General features: G+C 39.5%; 4 protein-coding genes across 4 annotated transcripts; 2 read left to right on the forward strand and 2 right to left on the reverse strand.

Annotated features, from left to right (window-relative positions):
- Positions 1-915: 915 nt before the first annotated feature.
- Positions 916-4,399, reverse strand: Sgsh (N-sulfoglucosamine sulfohydrolase). The gene is made up of 10 exons (XM_070668372.1): positions 3,646-4,399; positions 3,262-3,391; positions 3,061-3,197; positions 2,839-2,989; positions 2,464-2,702; positions 2,227-2,346; positions 1,929-2,126; positions 1,672-1,841; positions 1,415-1,561; positions 916-1,300 (listed from the first exon to the last, which is right to left on the reverse strand). Exons 1-10 carry the CDS (start codon positions 3,776-3,778, stop codon positions 1,142-1,144), a joined length of 1,584 nt encoding a protein of 527 aa, XP_070524473.1. The 5' UTR covers positions 3,779-4,399; the 3' UTR covers positions 916-1,141.
- A 154-nt stretch (positions 4,400-4,553) lies between these two features.
- On the forward strand, positions 4,554-8,572 carry LOC139109365 (partitioning defective 3 homolog). Its single transcript, XM_070668371.1, has 2 exons — positions 4,554-8,349; positions 8,435-8,572. The coding sequence occupies exon 1, from the start codon at positions 5,018-5,020 to the stop codon at positions 7,901-7,903; it is 2,886 nt and encodes a 961-aa protein (XP_070524472.1). The 5' UTR covers positions 4,554-5,017; the 3' UTR covers positions 7,904-8,349; positions 8,435-8,572.
- LOC139109410 (large ribosomal subunit protein uL10m-like) lies at positions 8,123-9,248 on the forward strand. The gene is made up of 3 exons (XM_070668461.1): positions 8,123-8,159; positions 8,435-8,956; positions 9,022-9,248. Exons 1-3 carry the CDS (start codon positions 8,123-8,125, stop codon positions 9,246-9,248), a joined length of 786 nt encoding a protein of 261 aa, XP_070524562.1.
- Positions 9,020-16,669, reverse strand: LOC139109364 (uncharacterized). Its single transcript, XM_070668370.1, has 9 exons — positions 13,342-16,669; positions 12,898-13,142; positions 12,649-12,826; positions 12,188-12,348; positions 11,712-11,893; positions 10,883-10,994; positions 10,625-10,807; positions 9,841-10,083; positions 9,020-9,707 (listed from the first exon to the last, which is right to left on the reverse strand). Exons 1-9 carry the CDS (start codon positions 16,316-16,318, stop codon positions 9,627-9,629), a joined length of 4,362 nt encoding a protein of 1,453 aa, XP_070524471.1. The 5' UTR covers positions 16,319-16,669; the 3' UTR covers positions 9,020-9,626.
- Between the last annotated feature and the right edge of the window lie 1,274 nt (positions 16,670-17,943).

A 17,943-nucleotide genomic window follows, 5' to 3' on the forward strand; every position in this document is an offset into this window, starting at 1 on the left:
TTTTTATTCCGACCCTTTATCATCCTGATGAATATTAAACCGTCAACTTTGATTAAATATTTATTTAATTGTTAATTGTATTTTTTAATTACGTTGGAGTATCAGACATTACGTAGCGTACGCGTTATTTGATCTTGATTTCTCTACGTCAAGAAATCAAAAAAAAATTCTAACACTGAATTTAAAATATATATAATGTTATGTAAATTTCAGCTGTATTTAAGTCTGTGGTTTGATCCGTGTGATCATATGTTCGGCTTTGGCACAGGTGTTCAGTCGTCGATATTGCTTGTAAAAATAAATGTAAAAATGCAAACGACTGGGATAATTGATACGTTGTTGCTTTACGAAAAAGAAGCTCTGCCTGAACAGCTAACGTTTTAATTTCTGCTTAATTTAATATTATGTAACAATTATTTGTACTTTATCGGGACCTAACCTCAACAAGTGTGATGCTTGTTTTACGCGGATTCCAGAGTTCAAGTTTTCTCGTCGTGCTGGGTGGCCTCGTTTTGTGTCTCTTATTCATGTTTCAAATCAAACAAATCTATAATAACAACCAGAAATATAACCGATATCTGAACTACAAGCAATACGTGAGAGTTCCTTGTATTTACATAAATGTTAACGATTGCTACGTGATTAACAGCCTTTCCTTATTCTGCAATATAATTTGGAAAATAAAACGCCTTTCACCGTAAATTTTTAGATGAATGAAATAGCGACAGATTTGAAGACTATGGTAAAATCCATCAACAAATCATCGGCTTACGTTCATCAATTAAATGACATTCTTACGAAATATCGTGATAGAGAATCGAAAAATATTTCGACAAGAACTACTCTACCGTCGTAAATGGAAGCCTTCTTAGGAAATTAAATTGAGGTTGGTAAATTATATTTAAAGAGACTATATTAATTTTATATAAACAAATTTTTTTTTTGTATTTTTAAGTTGATGTATCGTATAAATCTTATTTACCAAGCTCAGCTTAAATTATATTTTCATTATTTGTTTAAATATAAAATTTATATTAGTAACTATGAGTATATTTGATATGTATATAGCTCATATTCAACATTAAAAAATATAAAATATAAAAAATATATATATATATGTAATAATTATAAATAATCAATATTAGAAAAAACCTTGATTATCAAAATTGTTCAATGGCATACATTGAGGATTATTTTTCTGTCCTATATCCTCCAGAACTCCATCTGGTGCACACAGCCATGGATCTTTTGTTGTTTTTAACCAATCAAATAATCGTTTTTGTAATTCCACAAATATGTTCTAAAATGTATTCATTAATTATGTCTATTATTAATGGTACAATGTAATTAGTATATCCATTCATTTCAGCTATCGCCAACTCGCAAATTCATGAAATAAATATAAATTTATTACCTTTGCTGAAGGTTTATTAACTATATTATTTAATTCTTCTGGATCAGATTTTAAATCATATAATTCCCATTCTGGCCTCTGATAATATTTCTTTAATGTTTTATACCATGGTAAGAGCTGGTGATTTTTTGTTCTATTTAGAATGTCCTGCATTCAATAAAATGATAAATTGTAAATGTATCTATATCAACATATAATTCTAAAATAATTCTTATTTGAATTAAAATGAGCTAATATCGTTTATTTTTTTAGATTACCTGAAACGTTGGAGATATGTAAAAGTCCTGATCGATAGGAAATGGCATTTTATAGTTAATATTGTGTATAAGCTTATGGCGTTTAGTTCTAATTGCACGCATAGGATAATACATCGTAACTTCGTGATGTGTTTGACTAGCAAAAACTGCAGTATTATTTTCTACGGGTTCTATAAAAAAAAAAAAAAATTGATTACTTCACAGTACGAGCTTTCTAATAAAAGACAGAATATTATATTTGTATGTAGAAAATATACCTTGAAGGAGTAATGGTAAAAGCGATTTGCCAGTAAGTTGTGGAGAAGGGATTTCATTGGACTCTTCGTCCATATAAGTCAAATTGAACCAATCTAATATCGTTGGTACTATATCTAATAAAGATGTTAAACTATATGTCACGCTATTTTTCCTATGACCATGAATTGGTGATGATATCATCATGGGTTCGGCCATACCTTCAATATTCATGTAAAATTAATTGTTTTTACAATGTTAATAATTCAAAATATTTAACCATTTTAACTTTTAACATGAAATATAATTCTTTATACAAACCCGAATCATATAAATTTGTACGACCGTTTGGGAAGGGTATACCATTGTCAGACGTATAGATTACCAATGTGTTGTTTTTAAACCCTGCATTTGTTAATTCTTCGAGAATGAGGCCAACGCCTAAATATATATTTGTTAAGTACTATTACGTATGTAATGAAAAAAAATTTTGTTCTTGATAAATTAAAAATATATATATTTAAGTATTTTTCAAGTAATATGTTAAGTGAAAAATACCTTTGTCTAAACGAGATATCGTTGTATATTGAGCAGCAATGTCTTTTCGAGCGGCTTCAGTATTCGGAACATAGTAAGGCACTTTTACTTGGTCCCATTGATAATATATCGGACTCCAATCGGGAATTATACCCATTCCAACATCACCATTACCAAATTTTTCACAAAAATTACCATATTCTGGATGGCTATGCCCACAGCGGTGTGGATCGTGAAAGGCAACGTATAAAAAGAAGGGTCTGTAAAATGTTAATGTATTTGCAAAAATACTTCATTGAACAAAACATAATAAAAAATTTATATTTTTAAGATACGTGCAACAAAATACACAACGTATTTTTTTTTATTACACACGATATGTAAAATATTACTTACTGTGTTCTATTTTGTGAAAAAAATTCGCGAGCTAGTAATTTTATATGAGTGATATTACGACCCACTTGAAGAATAGAATTGTTTTCTTCTGTATGTGCAAAATCAAATGGGTAAACATTACTTGGGCCTACATGTTTTTTGCCAATGATTCCTATACAAAAAGAACATTTAAACGTCGTGATAGAATTTTTAATGCAATAGAGAAACTCTATTATTTATTACCTGTCCGAATGTTTTTTTCTTTTAATATTTTTGGCAAACTTTGGATATCATCAAAAGAATTAAAGTGATGAACTCCATGATGAAGACCATACATTCCATTCTGATGACTTGGTAACCCAGTTAATATTGCGGAACGGCTATAAATACAAAATTTAAAATTTACATCTTAGTAAAACTTAAATTTGGGTGCAGCAAACATACCTTGGTGAACAGCTACTGACAGATGTATATGCATTATTGAATAATAAACTTTCTTTTGCTAATTTATCCAAATTAGGAGTTTGACATATTTTATTCAAGTATGATCGCATTTCAAATCCTGCATCGTCAGCTATGGATTAACAAATAATACATTAATAAATCATACAGTGACTAATGAAAAAATGTTTTTAATACTTCCAAGTTAAAAAAAAATTAAGTTTCCAATTCCTATTTCTTTCACCATCTCTCATATTTACGATTCCAATTCCGAAAATACATTTTTATTATAAGAATAATTTTCTTTTTTAATTATTAAAAAACATGTGGACTACATTTGCAAAACGGAAGCGTTGAAAAAAAATATATATGCATTATATAGATTACCCAGCAATAAAAGCACATTCTTTTTAGTTGTGTCGGTTTCTCCATTTGTACCAAATATACATGATACAACAATGCACAACAAACATAATTTATTCAAACAGCTGTCCCTCGGCATGTCGCAATTGTGTAACATATGTAGCGTACGTATGCATGTGTGAGCGATACACGTGTATGAGAAAAACACCTGATGGGGGGGACTATCGAGGTTTTAAATTCAGAGTAAAATTTAGATATAGGTATATGAGATGTGACGAGATGAATCGTCACTCTCTACTTTCTACTGTCTCTACTGATTCTATTGAAAATGATTCTACCCTCACCTTTTTCTTTTTAACTTAAACTAAAGCTAAATTAATTTTTTAATTATTATACGTATAGTAAGTATCTAAAAGAAGTATATATTTTACATTTTCTTAATAATCTGGTTCACATTGTTAATGGTAATAATTAAATCCGAATTATTTTCTGGGCAAAGCCAATAGAATTATCGTTACAAGTCCAATCTAACCTAAGATAAAAACATATTAAATCTTTGCAGCCGTCGCTCATTGTGAACGCACTTTACTGAACTCTGGCTAACTCTTGAACAGGAAACACCGGACTGGAACCATTTCTACGTAGTCTGAGCTATGTAAATGATAGTGCGGTAACTCGTGAGAAACGGGGTTTCTCATTCTTTTTATTAATATCGCGATCGAGTGAACGTACACCCAAAGAATGGCACAGTGTCTGAAAAAAGGTACGTATAACCTATATTGATCCTCGATATCAACGGTCAGGTGTCACTACCGAATCGTGGAGGAACGTATTCGGCACGTGAAGATTTTTCGTGGGCAGCAGCGGCGGCGGTGGTAATTTCTGTAACTTCGTGCACATAGCCATTTTGTCCGGTTTCGCCGTTCCGATTGTGCAACTACAGCAGAACGGAACAGTGGCAATGAAACGTCGTAGTGGCGAAGTGCGTCTATTCCGCATACCTGATATCGCGATAAAGTTTTGGGTGTACGCGTCCGCCTTATCGGTTTATCCTGACGAGATTTCAAGCGCGCGCAATCGTTGATAATCGAGCAATAACGCGTCGTCGACTCGAGCCCACGGGTCGTATCTGGCTCAGCCGCCAAAGTGAGGACGCTTGCCCGCCACCGCTGGCGCCGTGAATCATATCTCCGAGATATGGAGAGGTGCGACTCGAATAACGCGCGATAATAGCATTACTCACGTCGTTCCGCGCGACACGCTACATTCCGCAGCACGTGCAACGAGCCGTACGATCATAGACTTCCCCGCGATTTCGCCCGAGTCACGCGAAGTTTTTAGGGTACTTACCTGGGCACGTGCTTGTATCGTCGTGTAATATGAAATCGGAGCGAGCATGAAGGTGACCGTGTGCTTCGACAACGTCCGAGTGGTGGTCCCGTGCGGAGATGGAACCTTGCTGGTTAAGGATCTTATGCACGAGGCCATTCTGAGGTACAAAAAGGCCACTGGCAAGAACGATAACACTTTGGTCGTCAACAGCTTGTCTTCCTTGACGGGAGGCGGTTTACTGGATCCGGACGACAGATTGTGCGATGTGGCTGACGACAGAGAACAGATTGTGGCACATTTCGCCGGCTCCGATGTCAATCACGTTGGTGGCGACGGCGCGAGCTCAGTTGGCACAAACAGTCCTGACTTTTTTCACAGAGATAGCAAGGAGCAGGCTTATCCAATCGATATCCATTCCTCTACGTCTAATAGTATTAAGAGAGAAAGCACCAAGCGCCTTTCGATGCACGCATTGTCAACGAGAGAGCCTTCGCTCGCGATGTATTCTGCTCAATCCCTGCCGCGAGAGTCTCGACGTAGGGAACCTTTAGGTCAAGATTCTAAAGCTCCGTATGAATTTGGTAGTAATATTGAACCCGGAAATCAAGAGGTACGAGAAATAGTGATAAAAAATGAGGCAGGGCCGCTGGGGCTCCACGTGGTGCCATGTTACGACTTGTTAGGCAATGATCAAGGACTCAGAGTCGAAGGTATTGAACCGAACGGTCGTATTGCCAGGGACGGACAGATTGATCTACACGACAATATTATAAAAATAAATGGCCACAACTTGTTGCACATACCATTCCCGAAAGTTCAAGAGATATTTAGATTATGCATGAATGATCCTTGTTTACAAATTTCTGTTGTTAAACATAAAAAAAAGGTAAAAAATGAGAAATCTTTACACAAAAATCCAGGAAATACCAGTGGTGGATCAGAAAAAACCGAAGGCGATGAGAGTGTCAAGAAACTTCAATGCAGCAATTATAATCTTTTACAAACTGCAAATACAAGGAAAATTGGACGAATGATAGAGATAGAATTAGTAAAGGGAAGTAACGGTTTAGGATTTAGTGTTACAACGCGTGATAATCCTGCTGGAGGACATTGTCCTATATATATTAAGAATATATTACCAAAAGGCGCTGCAGTGGAAGATGGAAGATTGAGACCTGGTGATAGATTGCTAGAAGTAAATAATAAGGAGATGACTGGAAAAAGCCAAACAGAGGTTGTGTCGTTGCTCAGAAGTATTCCTGCCGGAGGTAAAGTAAGAATAATAGTATCGCGTCAAGAAGAAGTTTCTTCAAACATTCCAGATGCTCAAGCCATTGCAACATCTGCTCCCCCGGCTGCTGAAGTAATGAATAATTCGAAATATTGGAATGCATTAAATAGATCGCCAACTAAAAAGAACAATGTACCGGATAAAGTGAGTACTCATAATTACGAGAAATGCACATACAAACCAGTTAAATCTTCGGAGGATATAGTCTTATCTCCACGGAAGAATCGCGTGATAATGAATTTAGATATACCGGTGCATGATTCAGAAAAGGCTGGCTTAGGCGTTAGCGTTAAAGGCAAAACCAACAGTTGTGATGATAACACCAATATGGATTTAGGTATTTTTATAAAAAGTGTTATCCACGGAGGTGCAGCATCGAGGGACGGTCGTTTGCGGACCAATGATCAATTGCTCAGAGTTAACGGCGTATCTTTGCTGGGGCTATCTAATTCCGAAGCAATGGAAACTTTAAGAAGAGCAATGCTTAACACAGACAGCTCAGTAACTGGTGTGATTAATCTTATAATAGCTAGAAGAGTATCATCGTACGACACGAGTGACAAGAATACTCCAGATAATATACAATCTCATCGTAAGCCAGAAGTTAGTAGTATATACATATCCGATTCTGCTAAAATAAACGATAACATAGTCAAGGAAAAGAACACTTCAAATTCTCAAACCGATGTTCTGGATAACGGAGGATTATTATCTTGCGTTACAACTTCGCCGTGGAATCCTGTCATTGATAGATTAACTGAGCAATACAGCAAGAGCAGCCTAAGAAACGAAAGTTATTGCCTCGCTACGAATAAAACATGGATCGAGCCTATTAATAATGTGAAGAAAATTATAGGATCCCGCGACGATCGAGAAGCAGTATTGCTCGAAGAATCTAACAATGATAGCTCTCAAGGAAACGACGCGAAACGAAATACTGAGGATAAAGACAGCCAATATTCCGGAGATCCTACATACGATAGTCAGTTATCTTTGGAAGAATTAAATTCGTCTTCAAATAAGTTTTCCCGCGATGCTCTTGGTAGACAGAGCATGTCTGAGAAACGACACGCTGCACTCGACGCTAAAAATACGGATACTTACAAAAGAAATAAGAAACTACGTGAAAGCAGAGAAAATAAAAATACGGATCAACTTAATCAGAAATCGACGAGCCAAACGAGTAATCACTTAAGTGACTTAGGAGATTCAAAGAGAAGCAGTAAATCGAAAACTTTTGAGAAACATACGAGTTTCGAAAAGCACGTAAAGGCCTTAGCTGGAAATACAAATGTCGACAATAATGTAAAACACTATGAAAAGCCTGTTGACGTTGCTCAATCGGAATATATGTACACTATACCCGGATGCAATAATAAGTTTCTTTCGCCAAAAAAACATTGGCTTGTGGATGATGTACATAGCGAAGTTACGAGTAGCAATAATATCAAAGATGAGAGAGAAGGCTTTTCGAATAGTCGCGGGGATGTAAAACAGGCATCTCTCAATTCAGCATTAGATGACCGATATAAACGAAAGAAAAATGGCCTTCGGTCAATACTCCGATTAAATAGAAATAGGAAATCACTTAACTTCGAAGGTAGTATAGATACAAGACACGAAACTAGTAAATACTGCAGAATCGGTTATATCGCATAAATGGAAAGACAATATACATAATTGCAAAAATTCTGCATAAGTAAATAATATATATATTGTCACGCATCTACAAACATATACACATTTTTGCATATATATATATAGATATATATTTTTTTTTTAATCTATATGATCTATTCCAAAGTGCCTTATATCATTAAAAGAAAATAATTAATTTTGTATATATAATTTTGTACTTGTCTTTAATTGATACGGATCATGTACTTACTACGATATAAATTATATGTATACATAAGTTATACGAGACACCAGAATGAAACAATAGTTCCAAAGGAGAAATTATATTCCACTGCTAAGTTGATTTATTTTCGTCGTTCTCATCGATTTAATATGTACCTCTGCAATTTTTAATTTGTAATATAAACGTCAATTGACATCGAAGATAAACACGTTAACATTTTAAAAAAGTCACGGAAATTATATTGGTAGGTACAGATTTTTAACTAACCAACATTTTTTTTTAATTTACTTTTCTATAATTTAATAATGTTATTTTGTTGTATGTTTCAGTATTTCAGATTACTTCAAATACAATTCTCTATCAACAAAAACGTTTTCGAGGCAAAATCAACATACAAAAGCCCAGACAGCCACATTATTTGAGGACATTGGTAAATGAATTTCTGACGCCGTACTACCCATCTCCAAATGAAGGAAAAACATTAGAGGAATTGTGCCGCAAACCAACAAAAATTATTGAAGAAGAAAAGAAAAAGAAGGAATATAATCCTTATGAAATAATCATAGCACGTGAGGTTCGCAATTGGTTCGACAATTCGAAAATGATTGCTATTTTCCATCAAAATCCTATGTCAAGAGATGACGAGTTCGAGTTAACAGTTGCATTGAGGAAGGAGAATATGTACTTCAAACGATATAGCAAAAAGATTATGACCTTAGCACTGACGGATTCACCTTACACGGCGACAATGCCGTTATATATGTGTCACTTTGCCATTATATTTGGCTCTGATGTAAACGCCACTGCTCTAGAAAAAATTGTTAAGAACTTTCCACAAATTATTTTATTAGGTAAGTAATTTTGAAAATTTTCACTAAAATGCAAAAATAATAATAAAACTACTTGTTCGTTACAGGAGGTGTACTAGAGGAACATGTACTCACCAAGGAAAACTTTTTGAGATATGGCAAAATGGATCTTACATCATCGCGAGTTCATCTCGTTCAATTATTGCAGAGTGCAGGCGGTAACAACTTAAATCGGCAGCTCACGCATCATCAATCCACATTAGTTGCACGATTAAAACAGATTGGTACAAACGAAACAACTTCCGGAGAGAACGAAGAATCGGTGCCCGTATAACTGCAAAAGTTGTATCGATAATTTATTATACATCGTACATTTATCAAAAGCTTTAAGTAAAGTATGATTTATTTCCCTACACTTTGTATTTACGGCAAGAATAAGAAACATTGGTACAAAGTTAAGTGTTCTTTTTTATTTTATTAGAGTCTCACTTCTGTCAACGATGCCGTAATAAGATTATAATCATTGAGCAAGCAATATATTTCCTATCGGATATTAATTTATTCGAGCTTATGTTAAACGCACATATAAAAGATCTTCGTACGTCGCATCGAGTTTGTAAATTATGTCAATATGAATAATATAAAAGCATTTCTAGGATATCTCATTATCACCGTAAACTTCACGTTTGCTCATTGTGACGGTTGCAATTCTTTAGTGGCAGTAATTGCAACGGGGATGACACTTGACTCCATTTTCACCACATTTGCAGCCACCGGATGTGTCTCCTTTACCCTGCGACAAGCAACAAGCACGATCAATAAGCTCGTAGACCATAACGACGTCGTTAATTGTTAACAAGTTTACGCTCGTTATAACCCATATAAGCTTTCAGAAAATAAATGGCAGGAAATAAATTAATATTTACACCCGGGCCCCAACGCGGTCCTCTGGTTACCCAGCATATCTCTGTTTTGCACATGGAGCAAACCAGCCAGTCACAACCCCATTTCTTCATAAGAACGACGGCACACGTAGGACACGCAAGTGCTTCTCCTCTATCGACCATTTCTTTAAGCATTGCCGCTGTTCTTTTGGATTCCTGATCGGTTTCTTTCGAAAGTTGCAATTCTTGCTGATACTGCCTGCAATTCTTTCCGGTGTGAACAACCTATGGAATCGAAATTTATATGCCTATCAGTAATTTGTAAAATCTTTCTCATTATAAATTAATTTTATTTGCTATTTAAACGTACGTATTGCTAAATAAAAAAATTTGTAATGTAATATACTAGGAGAAAAAAAGAGAAAAGGAAGATTAATACAATTTTTTAATATTTCTCCATTCTCGATTAAATATTGTGTCAATTTTAATAAAAGCGTTGTTAATATTTTATGCAATCGTAATTAAAACGTAAAATCAGTAATTTATCTATGGAAACAAAAAACGAAGCAACGAAAAAAGAATTTTTTTTTTCATTAATTTGAACGAGAATACTCATATATATTATGTATTTTTCGTAAAATAGCCTTTAATTCAAATATTTCATATTTCCATAAAAATACAGCGCGGAACTTTGTTGTAAATTATTTTATTAATATTACACATCAACATCGCGCACGTAAATTAATGGCAGTATTTTTATTTCTTCAGTTCACGTCACAATTCGATTTTTGTTTCCTCCTTTTTATAAAAGTAAGCGACCGCTCACCTGACAGGTAAGACAGTTATTGGCTCCGCACACGGGACACAGGAAATTATTCACGTCGTCGTCGTAGATACACCAGCCAGGACAGTCTGGTGTCTTGCAGTGGAAGGCTTTGTTTCCGGCGTTATTCTCCGCTTGTGCAATCGACTTCGCGAGGTGTTGCTGATAAACCTCCGGCTCAACGAGCTGGGCGTAAACAATAATAGGATCACCGCAAACTTTATTAAAACTTAAGTCGGTTAATCTTAAACAAAAGCTCACCGCTTTGATCTCGCGTTCTTGCAGAGTCGATTCGCACGTATAGTCGGGATCTCTGTACGGGCACTTCACCTCCGCTTCTTCGCAATAAGCGATCGTATTGACGATACATGGCCTGCGAATACAAGAGAAAATTTATTATACACGTAAATACAACGCGCACATTTGTCGTGACTAATAGATTGAAAAATGTAATTAGGCCGTTAATTTTTTTTCTCTCTCTCTCTCTTTGCGTAATTGCACTGAGCATACACTTGCATTGTGGAATTTAGAATATAACGTATGTACACTGAGAGCTAGATATAGCGTTTGCTGCGGTGAAGGCGGCTAGCGTGGTGTGCGTCGAGTCTCCCGCGAAGTGCGTAGTGTGCGTGACGAAGTGGGTGAGTGAGGAGCAGTGCAATCCCACTGCTTTTCCTCCCACCTTCTCGATTCCCCTTCCCAACGGCCGGCGCACACCACGGTCACGTATACGATCGCAACGCGTTTTGCAGTAACACATGTAATAATTGTCTCATTAGTAATGTACACACATGAATCAGCGTATTATAGAACAGATAAATATATCTGTGATGTATCGCGATTAATGTGTAGCGCGTACATGTATATATCTCAAGCCAGCTACGTGCATTTCGCTAGGATAAATTGGAATCGACCTAGCCGGCGATTGTGGGGAACGGCTATAATGAGCGAGAGCGATCTATTGTAGATTATTCTCGTGGAGGGCAAACACCTGCGGAGAGGCGCGATACGACTGCCGAAATTGGTCCTTGTACTTAACGGATTAAACAGTAATTAAAGCTGGGATGTGGAGCAGATTAAGGGGTTCTACCTGCAGAACATGTGTAAGCAATCCCTTAGAATTACACCTTCGCGCGGGCCATATGTAACGAAGCATATTGGGCACTCGATTGGCTCGGAATTCGGGATAACGTCCCAGTTCTCCAGCGATATCAGCTCCTCGTACCGTGCTATCTTGACATCTTCCGGCACGTCTGCCTCCGTTGTTTCTTGCTATCGTCGCGTGAACATATCAAAGCGTACGTTACATATCTTCCTCTTTAACAAATATACAACTAGCCGACAAACAAATAAGCATCGACCATACTGCGATGGCGTTTATCTTAATCTTTAAACTGCTGAAAAACGAAACTTAACAGTTCGCATTTCGTCAAACTTTAATTTTGAATTGAACAAAGCACTTATGCATGCATCGAAAGAATTGATTTCTCGTTAGGCGCTTTTATGTAGTCCAAGAATTAATAAATAAAATTAAGATTAAAATACTATATCTATGCGATTTATTACCTGATGTTCATCTATTGTCAATGTCTTATCATCCTCCTGAATTTTTTCCTCCTTCTCGACCGTTTGTGACGCTTCTATTGATAAATCTTGCGGCGGCAGTTCAAGAATTTTTTCTGCTGATTGTGGCTTATTCGTCTGTGCTGTATTATCGGCATGCAGTTCTATAAAATTTCGCAACATGTTAATTTACAACTAAGAAAAAAAAAAAAAAAAGATAAAGTATTTTATATAATAATTAATTTATAAAATATATATTGTCGGCGTTTTTTTTATTAATATATTTTTTATTAATATATATTTTTTATTAATATATTAACAGTGTTAGGCTAGGCGACCGTCGGAAGACTGGTCGCCTGCAATCGTATTTTAAAGATAAAACGGCAAGCTGTGGAATAAAAATTCGGGAGTTTTTATTTAATTTAAGTGAGGAATTAAATGTTTAGTCACATTAATGAAATTACCAGGTGCTACGAGGTAAAGGAAGACCGGCAAACCATCCACTGCATTTAATTCGTCGAGGGTGGCTTCATCGTGGTCGGCCAAGTTTTTTCCAATGATCCATCGCTGCACGTTCGTGGGTATTTCAAACTCCGTATGTATCTTTGTCTTCAGCTCGGCTACCGTCATTCTCGTCGGCAGCTGTTATCACAGCCCGGTCCATGAAACGTTTTGTTTGCATATCGAACAACCCGTCAGTATCGGTTACTTACCTGAAGTGGTATAGGCCCTTGGTGTGCGAGTTTGTCTTCGATATACATATTGACTTTAATCGACTGATCCTTCAAACACGCCGCCGAGCGCTGTCGTATCACGGAACAATGGATTTTGAGCCTGGCCAATTCCTTCGCTAATCCCGCTGCTTGCTGATGATGACCCGACGCAATGGCACCTTCCAACTTCCTTAATAATCGATTTATGGCCAGAGTGTTCATGTTTTTCGCTGTTGAATTATCATCTGCAATAACAATAAATAATTACATAAATGCAAAATTCAAATAAGGCAGTAAAAAATAATTTTTTTTTTTTTTTAATAAATTTATTTGCATTTATTAATTTTTTATTTAGATATTTAAAATAAAATGCAATAGTAATATTTTTATTTAATTTTTATTCAAATTTGTCATGAAAGTATCGTTTTACCGAATAATATTTACCTTCACTTATAAGCTCATCATTGTGCAACATATTTCTACTATCGTTTGTAATATCAAACTGCTTTTCGGGCTGATTACTTTGCGTAATATTCTCAGATGTCGTCGGATCCGGTCGTTGCTTCGACGATATGGGCGGTACGTGAGTATTGGCGTACATCGACGGTTCTATTACATTGGCATAAGTGTTTCCCTTGTATACCTCATTCGTGGTCTTCATGGCTTCTATCTCGGCGAAATCGCGTGGCCGTATCAGTTGGAAAGTATTCTTCACAAGGGCCGAACCTTTGCCAGAAGTTTTGTAGAGCACGTCCTCGTGCTTCCACCCCGATGTAGACGGCTGTTCCCCGGAAGTAGAGGGCTGATTTAATCTACGAATGTTTCCGCTGGTTTGCGCCGACGAGGATACCTTTTGCTTATCCGTTTCGTAATCGTTCGACGACGTGACCGTCGTCTTCGTAGCTGTGACCGAGGCAACGTAGGAGGTCTTGTTCGCAGGCACAGGTGAACGCTTCTCTACCTTACTGAGAACGTTGCCGTCGTTTGACATAATCTTCTTCGACTTGGGCCGTTTCGGTAGCGAATGCTTCATCTCCTTCAGCATCTCCTTCAAATCCGTGGTAATTGGATCCTCGACGGTATTGAGAGCGGTTAATTTTGCCTTGCCGGACTTCGCCTTTTGATTTGAATCAATTAAACGCGACGTTCCCTTGTCTTCCATCGATCTTTCCGGCTGTATCATCGATCTTGTTTTGCCATCCTTCTCGGCTTCCACCAGAATGTCAAGCACTTTGGCCACTTTGTTCGATACGGCTTCGTTCTCTGGAACTTTGCCTCCGATACTGTTAAATTCAGCTGCCGGTTTCCGTTCAACGAGCTTGAATTCCCTGGAACGCAGCTGTCGGTCGATCTCGTCAAAAATATCCGAAAACTCTTTTTGCACTCCTTCCGCCTTTTCTCTGAAAGGATCTAACGCGCTTTCTGTACCTTCGGATAAATTACGCGCACGGGAAAACAGAAATTTTCTTCTCGTCTCGTTATTTAATCTCGGCGATTGCTCGGCTTTGTTCTTCATCTCTTTCGCGATTTCTTGCCGCGATCTTATTTTATCTTCCGAAATAGCCGCATCTTTTTGCGCGGTTAAAGACTCGTTTGTGCGATTCGCGGCGAGTTGACTTTGTAAAAATGCTATTCTGCTGGATGCATCCTTCATCAGCTGATCATTTTGCTCTCTGCCGGATGCAATTTTAATGTCCATCGACTTCACGTCCGCGCGCGTTGGCTCAGCTCTGTTTTTCGACGATCTCTGCTGCGGCAAAAAATACCTGGAAATATCTTTGTCGACGCGGACGCTTTGACCGAGATCTTGTTGCATCGAGAATCTCTGATTTCTCCAATCGCCGATCTCTTCGAATCTACTGCCTTTTGCCTCGCGATCGAGCTTATAACTCGCCTGATCTCTTTTCGCGAAGAAATTAGCGTTAACCGTGACCTTCGTGATGTTGCTAATGGCATTGAACTTTGAGATCAACGCGCGCGTACCTCGCCTGGGCGACGAGTTCTCGATCGTCGAGGTGACCATGTCTTGAACAAGTTCTTCGTTAACGTCGCCCCTCCTGTCGAACTCGTCAGCAAATTTTGAAGTTTTCAACAACATCGACGCCCGCGTCCGCGCTTGCTCCTCCTGCACGATCGCCGCCGCTTCCTTGTCCAGCTCACTGATGTTTGTTAGAATAGATAGACCGGACTTTCGTTTAACTTCCTGTCGTTTCCTGTCGTCACTCAGCCGCTCACCGCGATGAAAAAAATTCAATCTCGACAGGGAAGCGTCAATGGAATAATTCGCGGAAGAACACGCGCTCGTGCCGATGCACTCTTCTTTCATTTCGGAGGTTGTCGCAGGGCCGCGAAACACCGCCCCTCTCTTGGACGACCCGGAGTCGCGAGAATGCTCGAAAACGCTGCGCTTGTACCAAGGTCGAGGCATAGCTGCGTTCAAGGTACCAACCGGGCTCTGTGCTCGGTCCTGAAGAATCGTTGCACCGGACGCTGCCGCGTCGTTATCGTTTTTTGCGATCTTTGAACCACCGCGAACTTCCTTCTTCGACAGCAGCATGCCACCCTGAAGAATCAGCGTGTCGTTGCTGATCGACTGCCTTTCGCCGGCATCTTTTCGCTCTTCTGTGTCCATGCCGCCGCCATCGGTGACAAGCTTTGACTGTTCCGCCGATGCTGTTTGAGGAGGCCGCGGCGCCCGTCGTTTCCGTCTGTTGCCGCTTCTCGTCGGCGTTTCGCGAACATCGACCTCCAAGATCTTCGCCGCGCAGGGAGGATTCGGGGCTCTTCGCTTTCCCTTCACGTGGACTCGCCGCCGCGCGGATCCATCGAGTCTCGAGCGTTCGTCGAGTCTCCTCGAGGTGTCCTTCTCGGTGGTAGGAAAGGTCCCGCACGAGTTGAAGGCCGTAGGTTGCAACGAATACCTGGCGGTGAGGTCTCGTCTTGGAGAGTGCACGTTGATCGGTAGCGTGCAGGCGGCAGCCGACAGCGGATTATTCTCCTTGTTGCCCGGGTACACCTTTGATGCTCCGGCAGCAAACGGGCCGACCTCGGCCGCCTGCTTGAGTATGTCCAGCGACAGCACGTTGTAACGACCTAGCGTCCCCGTGTGAAACGCGAAGCTGCGGACTGTGGTGGTGCTGCAAAAGGTGTCTACGCTCTCCACGCTGGAGTAGAGGCTGCTACGTCGTCGGACGACGCCATCGTCGTCCGGCCTCGCGCACGTTCGCCGACGTTTCTCCACGGTTGAGTCGCGATTTCGCTTGAACCACTTGAACAGGGAAAATCGGCCGCTGCCGCCGCGCGTTAAAGAAGCTGCACCGCCGTCGACTTCGGGTTCGGACGACCTTCCTCTGCGGTCGCCGTTCGGTGCGCCATTGAAAGATGCGCTCGTCTCGTCGCCACATGCGGCTCGCTGTACCATTCTTATTCACTCTCTCATACATATCCCGAGGCACCGCGCCCCGCCTCAGTCGTCGCGTTGCATAGTTCTTTATTTAGATTCACCCGGAACGCGCGGTTTTAAGTTTCCTCCAGTTTTCAGCTAGAAGATGCGAACGCCAAAAATCGCGGCGGGGTAGTCGAATAGTCGCGAAACGACGTTCGCCATGGTACCGTTCTCTCCTCTCGCTCTTCCTCTTCCTCGTTCGTTCTTCTGTATTCACCTGGCGGCTTCTAATTCATCCGCGTCGAGGATCTTCCACCGCGGATCTCCGCGAAGGTGTCAGCTGCATCACGCCGACGACGTCTTCGAGCGACGACACGCGCGTCCACGCGCGCGAACTGTATCGGCGGATTTTGCGGCCGAATAGCGCGTAGTGGATGCCGAACCGGCGACAAAGATACTTACGTCGGTAAACTATTAATAGGTCCGGTGGTCTCCTCTCGCGGCGGGGTTATTTTCAAATCTACTTTGCACACCGCGCCCGCGCGTGCCACCAATTGAAATAAAAACGGAGAAATGCGGCGTTCGCGCTTTTTTAATGCGCGGCTTCCAAAAAAAGAATTAAAAAAAAATTCAAAATACTGCTACGTCGTCGTCGCCCCGGGCCTCACGGTCGATGCAGTCAAAATGCTTTTGATTCAAAGTGATATGCGACGCCGCACGGCAGCATTGTTTCCGTTTTTGTATTTTAACAACGCTCGCATCCGAAATATTTGAACTAATGGAAAAGCGCGGGTGGAAGCGATGAATATTTCATTGAGAATATTGTGCGGCTTATCTTGAAAGCGTAGCAACGTATCGGCAATTTATATTGATTAAATAATTAATATATATGTGTATATATATATACCGTTGAAAATATCATATTCGGGCTTATCTATTATTTTATTTAATATGTATCGATCTGCAAGTGGCATTATTCAAAATTACTCTCCGCATTATAATTTACGAGCCACCCAGATCGTTAGATCAAAACACATATTTATTTTTACGTCGAAGTATGTCAATTCGTTATTACGCAGACGCGTGTCCGATAATCGATAAAGATTTCCAAGCCGCCGAATAAACATTTTCTGAAAGATCGTTGTATTATTACACGTGTTCCCTGTGCATTTACTTCTGTAATAATTTCAAACGTTATCTACGCGGCAGCTCTCTATTACGCTAGTTCTCGAGCTCGGGAGAGAGAGGATCTTAAAATGTTTGATTTATGTCGCCGTGTTCATTTGCATTGCGGTGCGTGCGCGGTATTATTTTTGGATTTGACTAATCCCGTGAGAGGGCATGGACTAGTGAAGCAATGACCAGGTCCGCCTCTGTGATCGCGCGTGACTCTTCGCCGAGTGAGTCACAGCGTGAATCTGAGATTTGACAAAATTCCGAAAACGCGACACGGCACAATGGCTTCGGAAAGTTCTCTCTATGGCCTTGAAAAACCCACACAACAGGCGACACGCGCATTTTTCTCTCACTTTTTCTTTTTCTTTTTTTTTTTTTTTTTTTTTTTTTAAACCGATTGGATGTTGCCTCGCGCCATGGTAGGATTTCCGCCGAAAATAAACTCGCGCACATCGCGCTCGCGCATTTTGGGCTGCGTTCTCTAA

Source organism: Cardiocondyla obscurior, linkage group LG17 (genome assembly GCF_019399895.1).
Source record: "Cardiocondyla obscurior isolate alpha-2009 linkage group LG17, Cobs3.1, whole genome shotgun sequence".
Taxonomy (NCBI): domain Eukaryota; kingdom Metazoa; phylum Arthropoda; class Insecta; order Hymenoptera; family Formicidae; genus Cardiocondyla; species Cardiocondyla obscurior.

What these genes read in the sequence shown, in the direction of transcription:
- LOC139109410 (XM_070668461.1), top strand. Translation starts at nt 8,123, where the DNA reads ATGTACTTACTACGATATAAATTATATGTATACATAA. An exon ending in TAAATTATATGTATACATAA is followed by an intron (nt 8,160 to 8,434) that starts GTTATACGAGAC and finishes TGTATGTTTCAG; the next exon opens with TATTTCAGATTACTTCAAAT. An exon ending in TCCACAAATTATTTTATTAG is followed by an intron (nt 8,957 to 9,021) that starts GTAAGTAATTTT and finishes TGTTCGTTACAG; the next exon opens with GAGGTGTACTAGAGGAACAT.
- Sgsh (XM_070668372.1), bottom strand. Translation starts at nt 3,778, where the DNA reads ATGTTACACAATTGCGACATGCCGAGGGACAGCTGTTTGAATAAATTA. An exon ending in TTTACCATTACTCCTTCAAG is followed by an intron (nt 1,842 to 1,928) that starts GTATATTTTCTA and finishes TTTTTTTTATAG; the next exon opens with AACCCGTAGAAAATAATACT. An exon ending in TTAATAAACCTTCAGCAAAG is followed by an intron (nt 1,301 to 1,414) that starts GTAATAAATTTA and finishes AATACATTTTAG; the next exon opens with AACATATTTGTGGAATTACA.
- LOC139109364 (XM_070668370.1), bottom strand. Translation starts at nt 16,318, where the DNA reads ATGGTACAGCGAGCCGCATGTGGCGACGAGACGAGCGCATCTTTCAAT. An exon ending in AAGGGCCTATACCACTTCAG is followed by an intron (nt 12,827 to 12,897) that starts GTAAGTAACCGA and finishes CTGTGATAACAG; the next exon opens with CTGCCGACGAGAATGACGGT. An exon ending in GACCGCGTTGGGGCCCGGGT is followed by an intron (nt 9,708 to 9,840) that starts GTAAATATTAAT and finishes TGCTTGTCGCAG; the next exon opens with GGTAAAGGAGACACATCCGG.
- LOC139109365 (XM_070668371.1), top strand. Translation starts at nt 5,018, where the DNA reads ATGAAGGTGACCGTGTGCTTCGACAACGTCCGAGTGGTGGTCCCGTGC.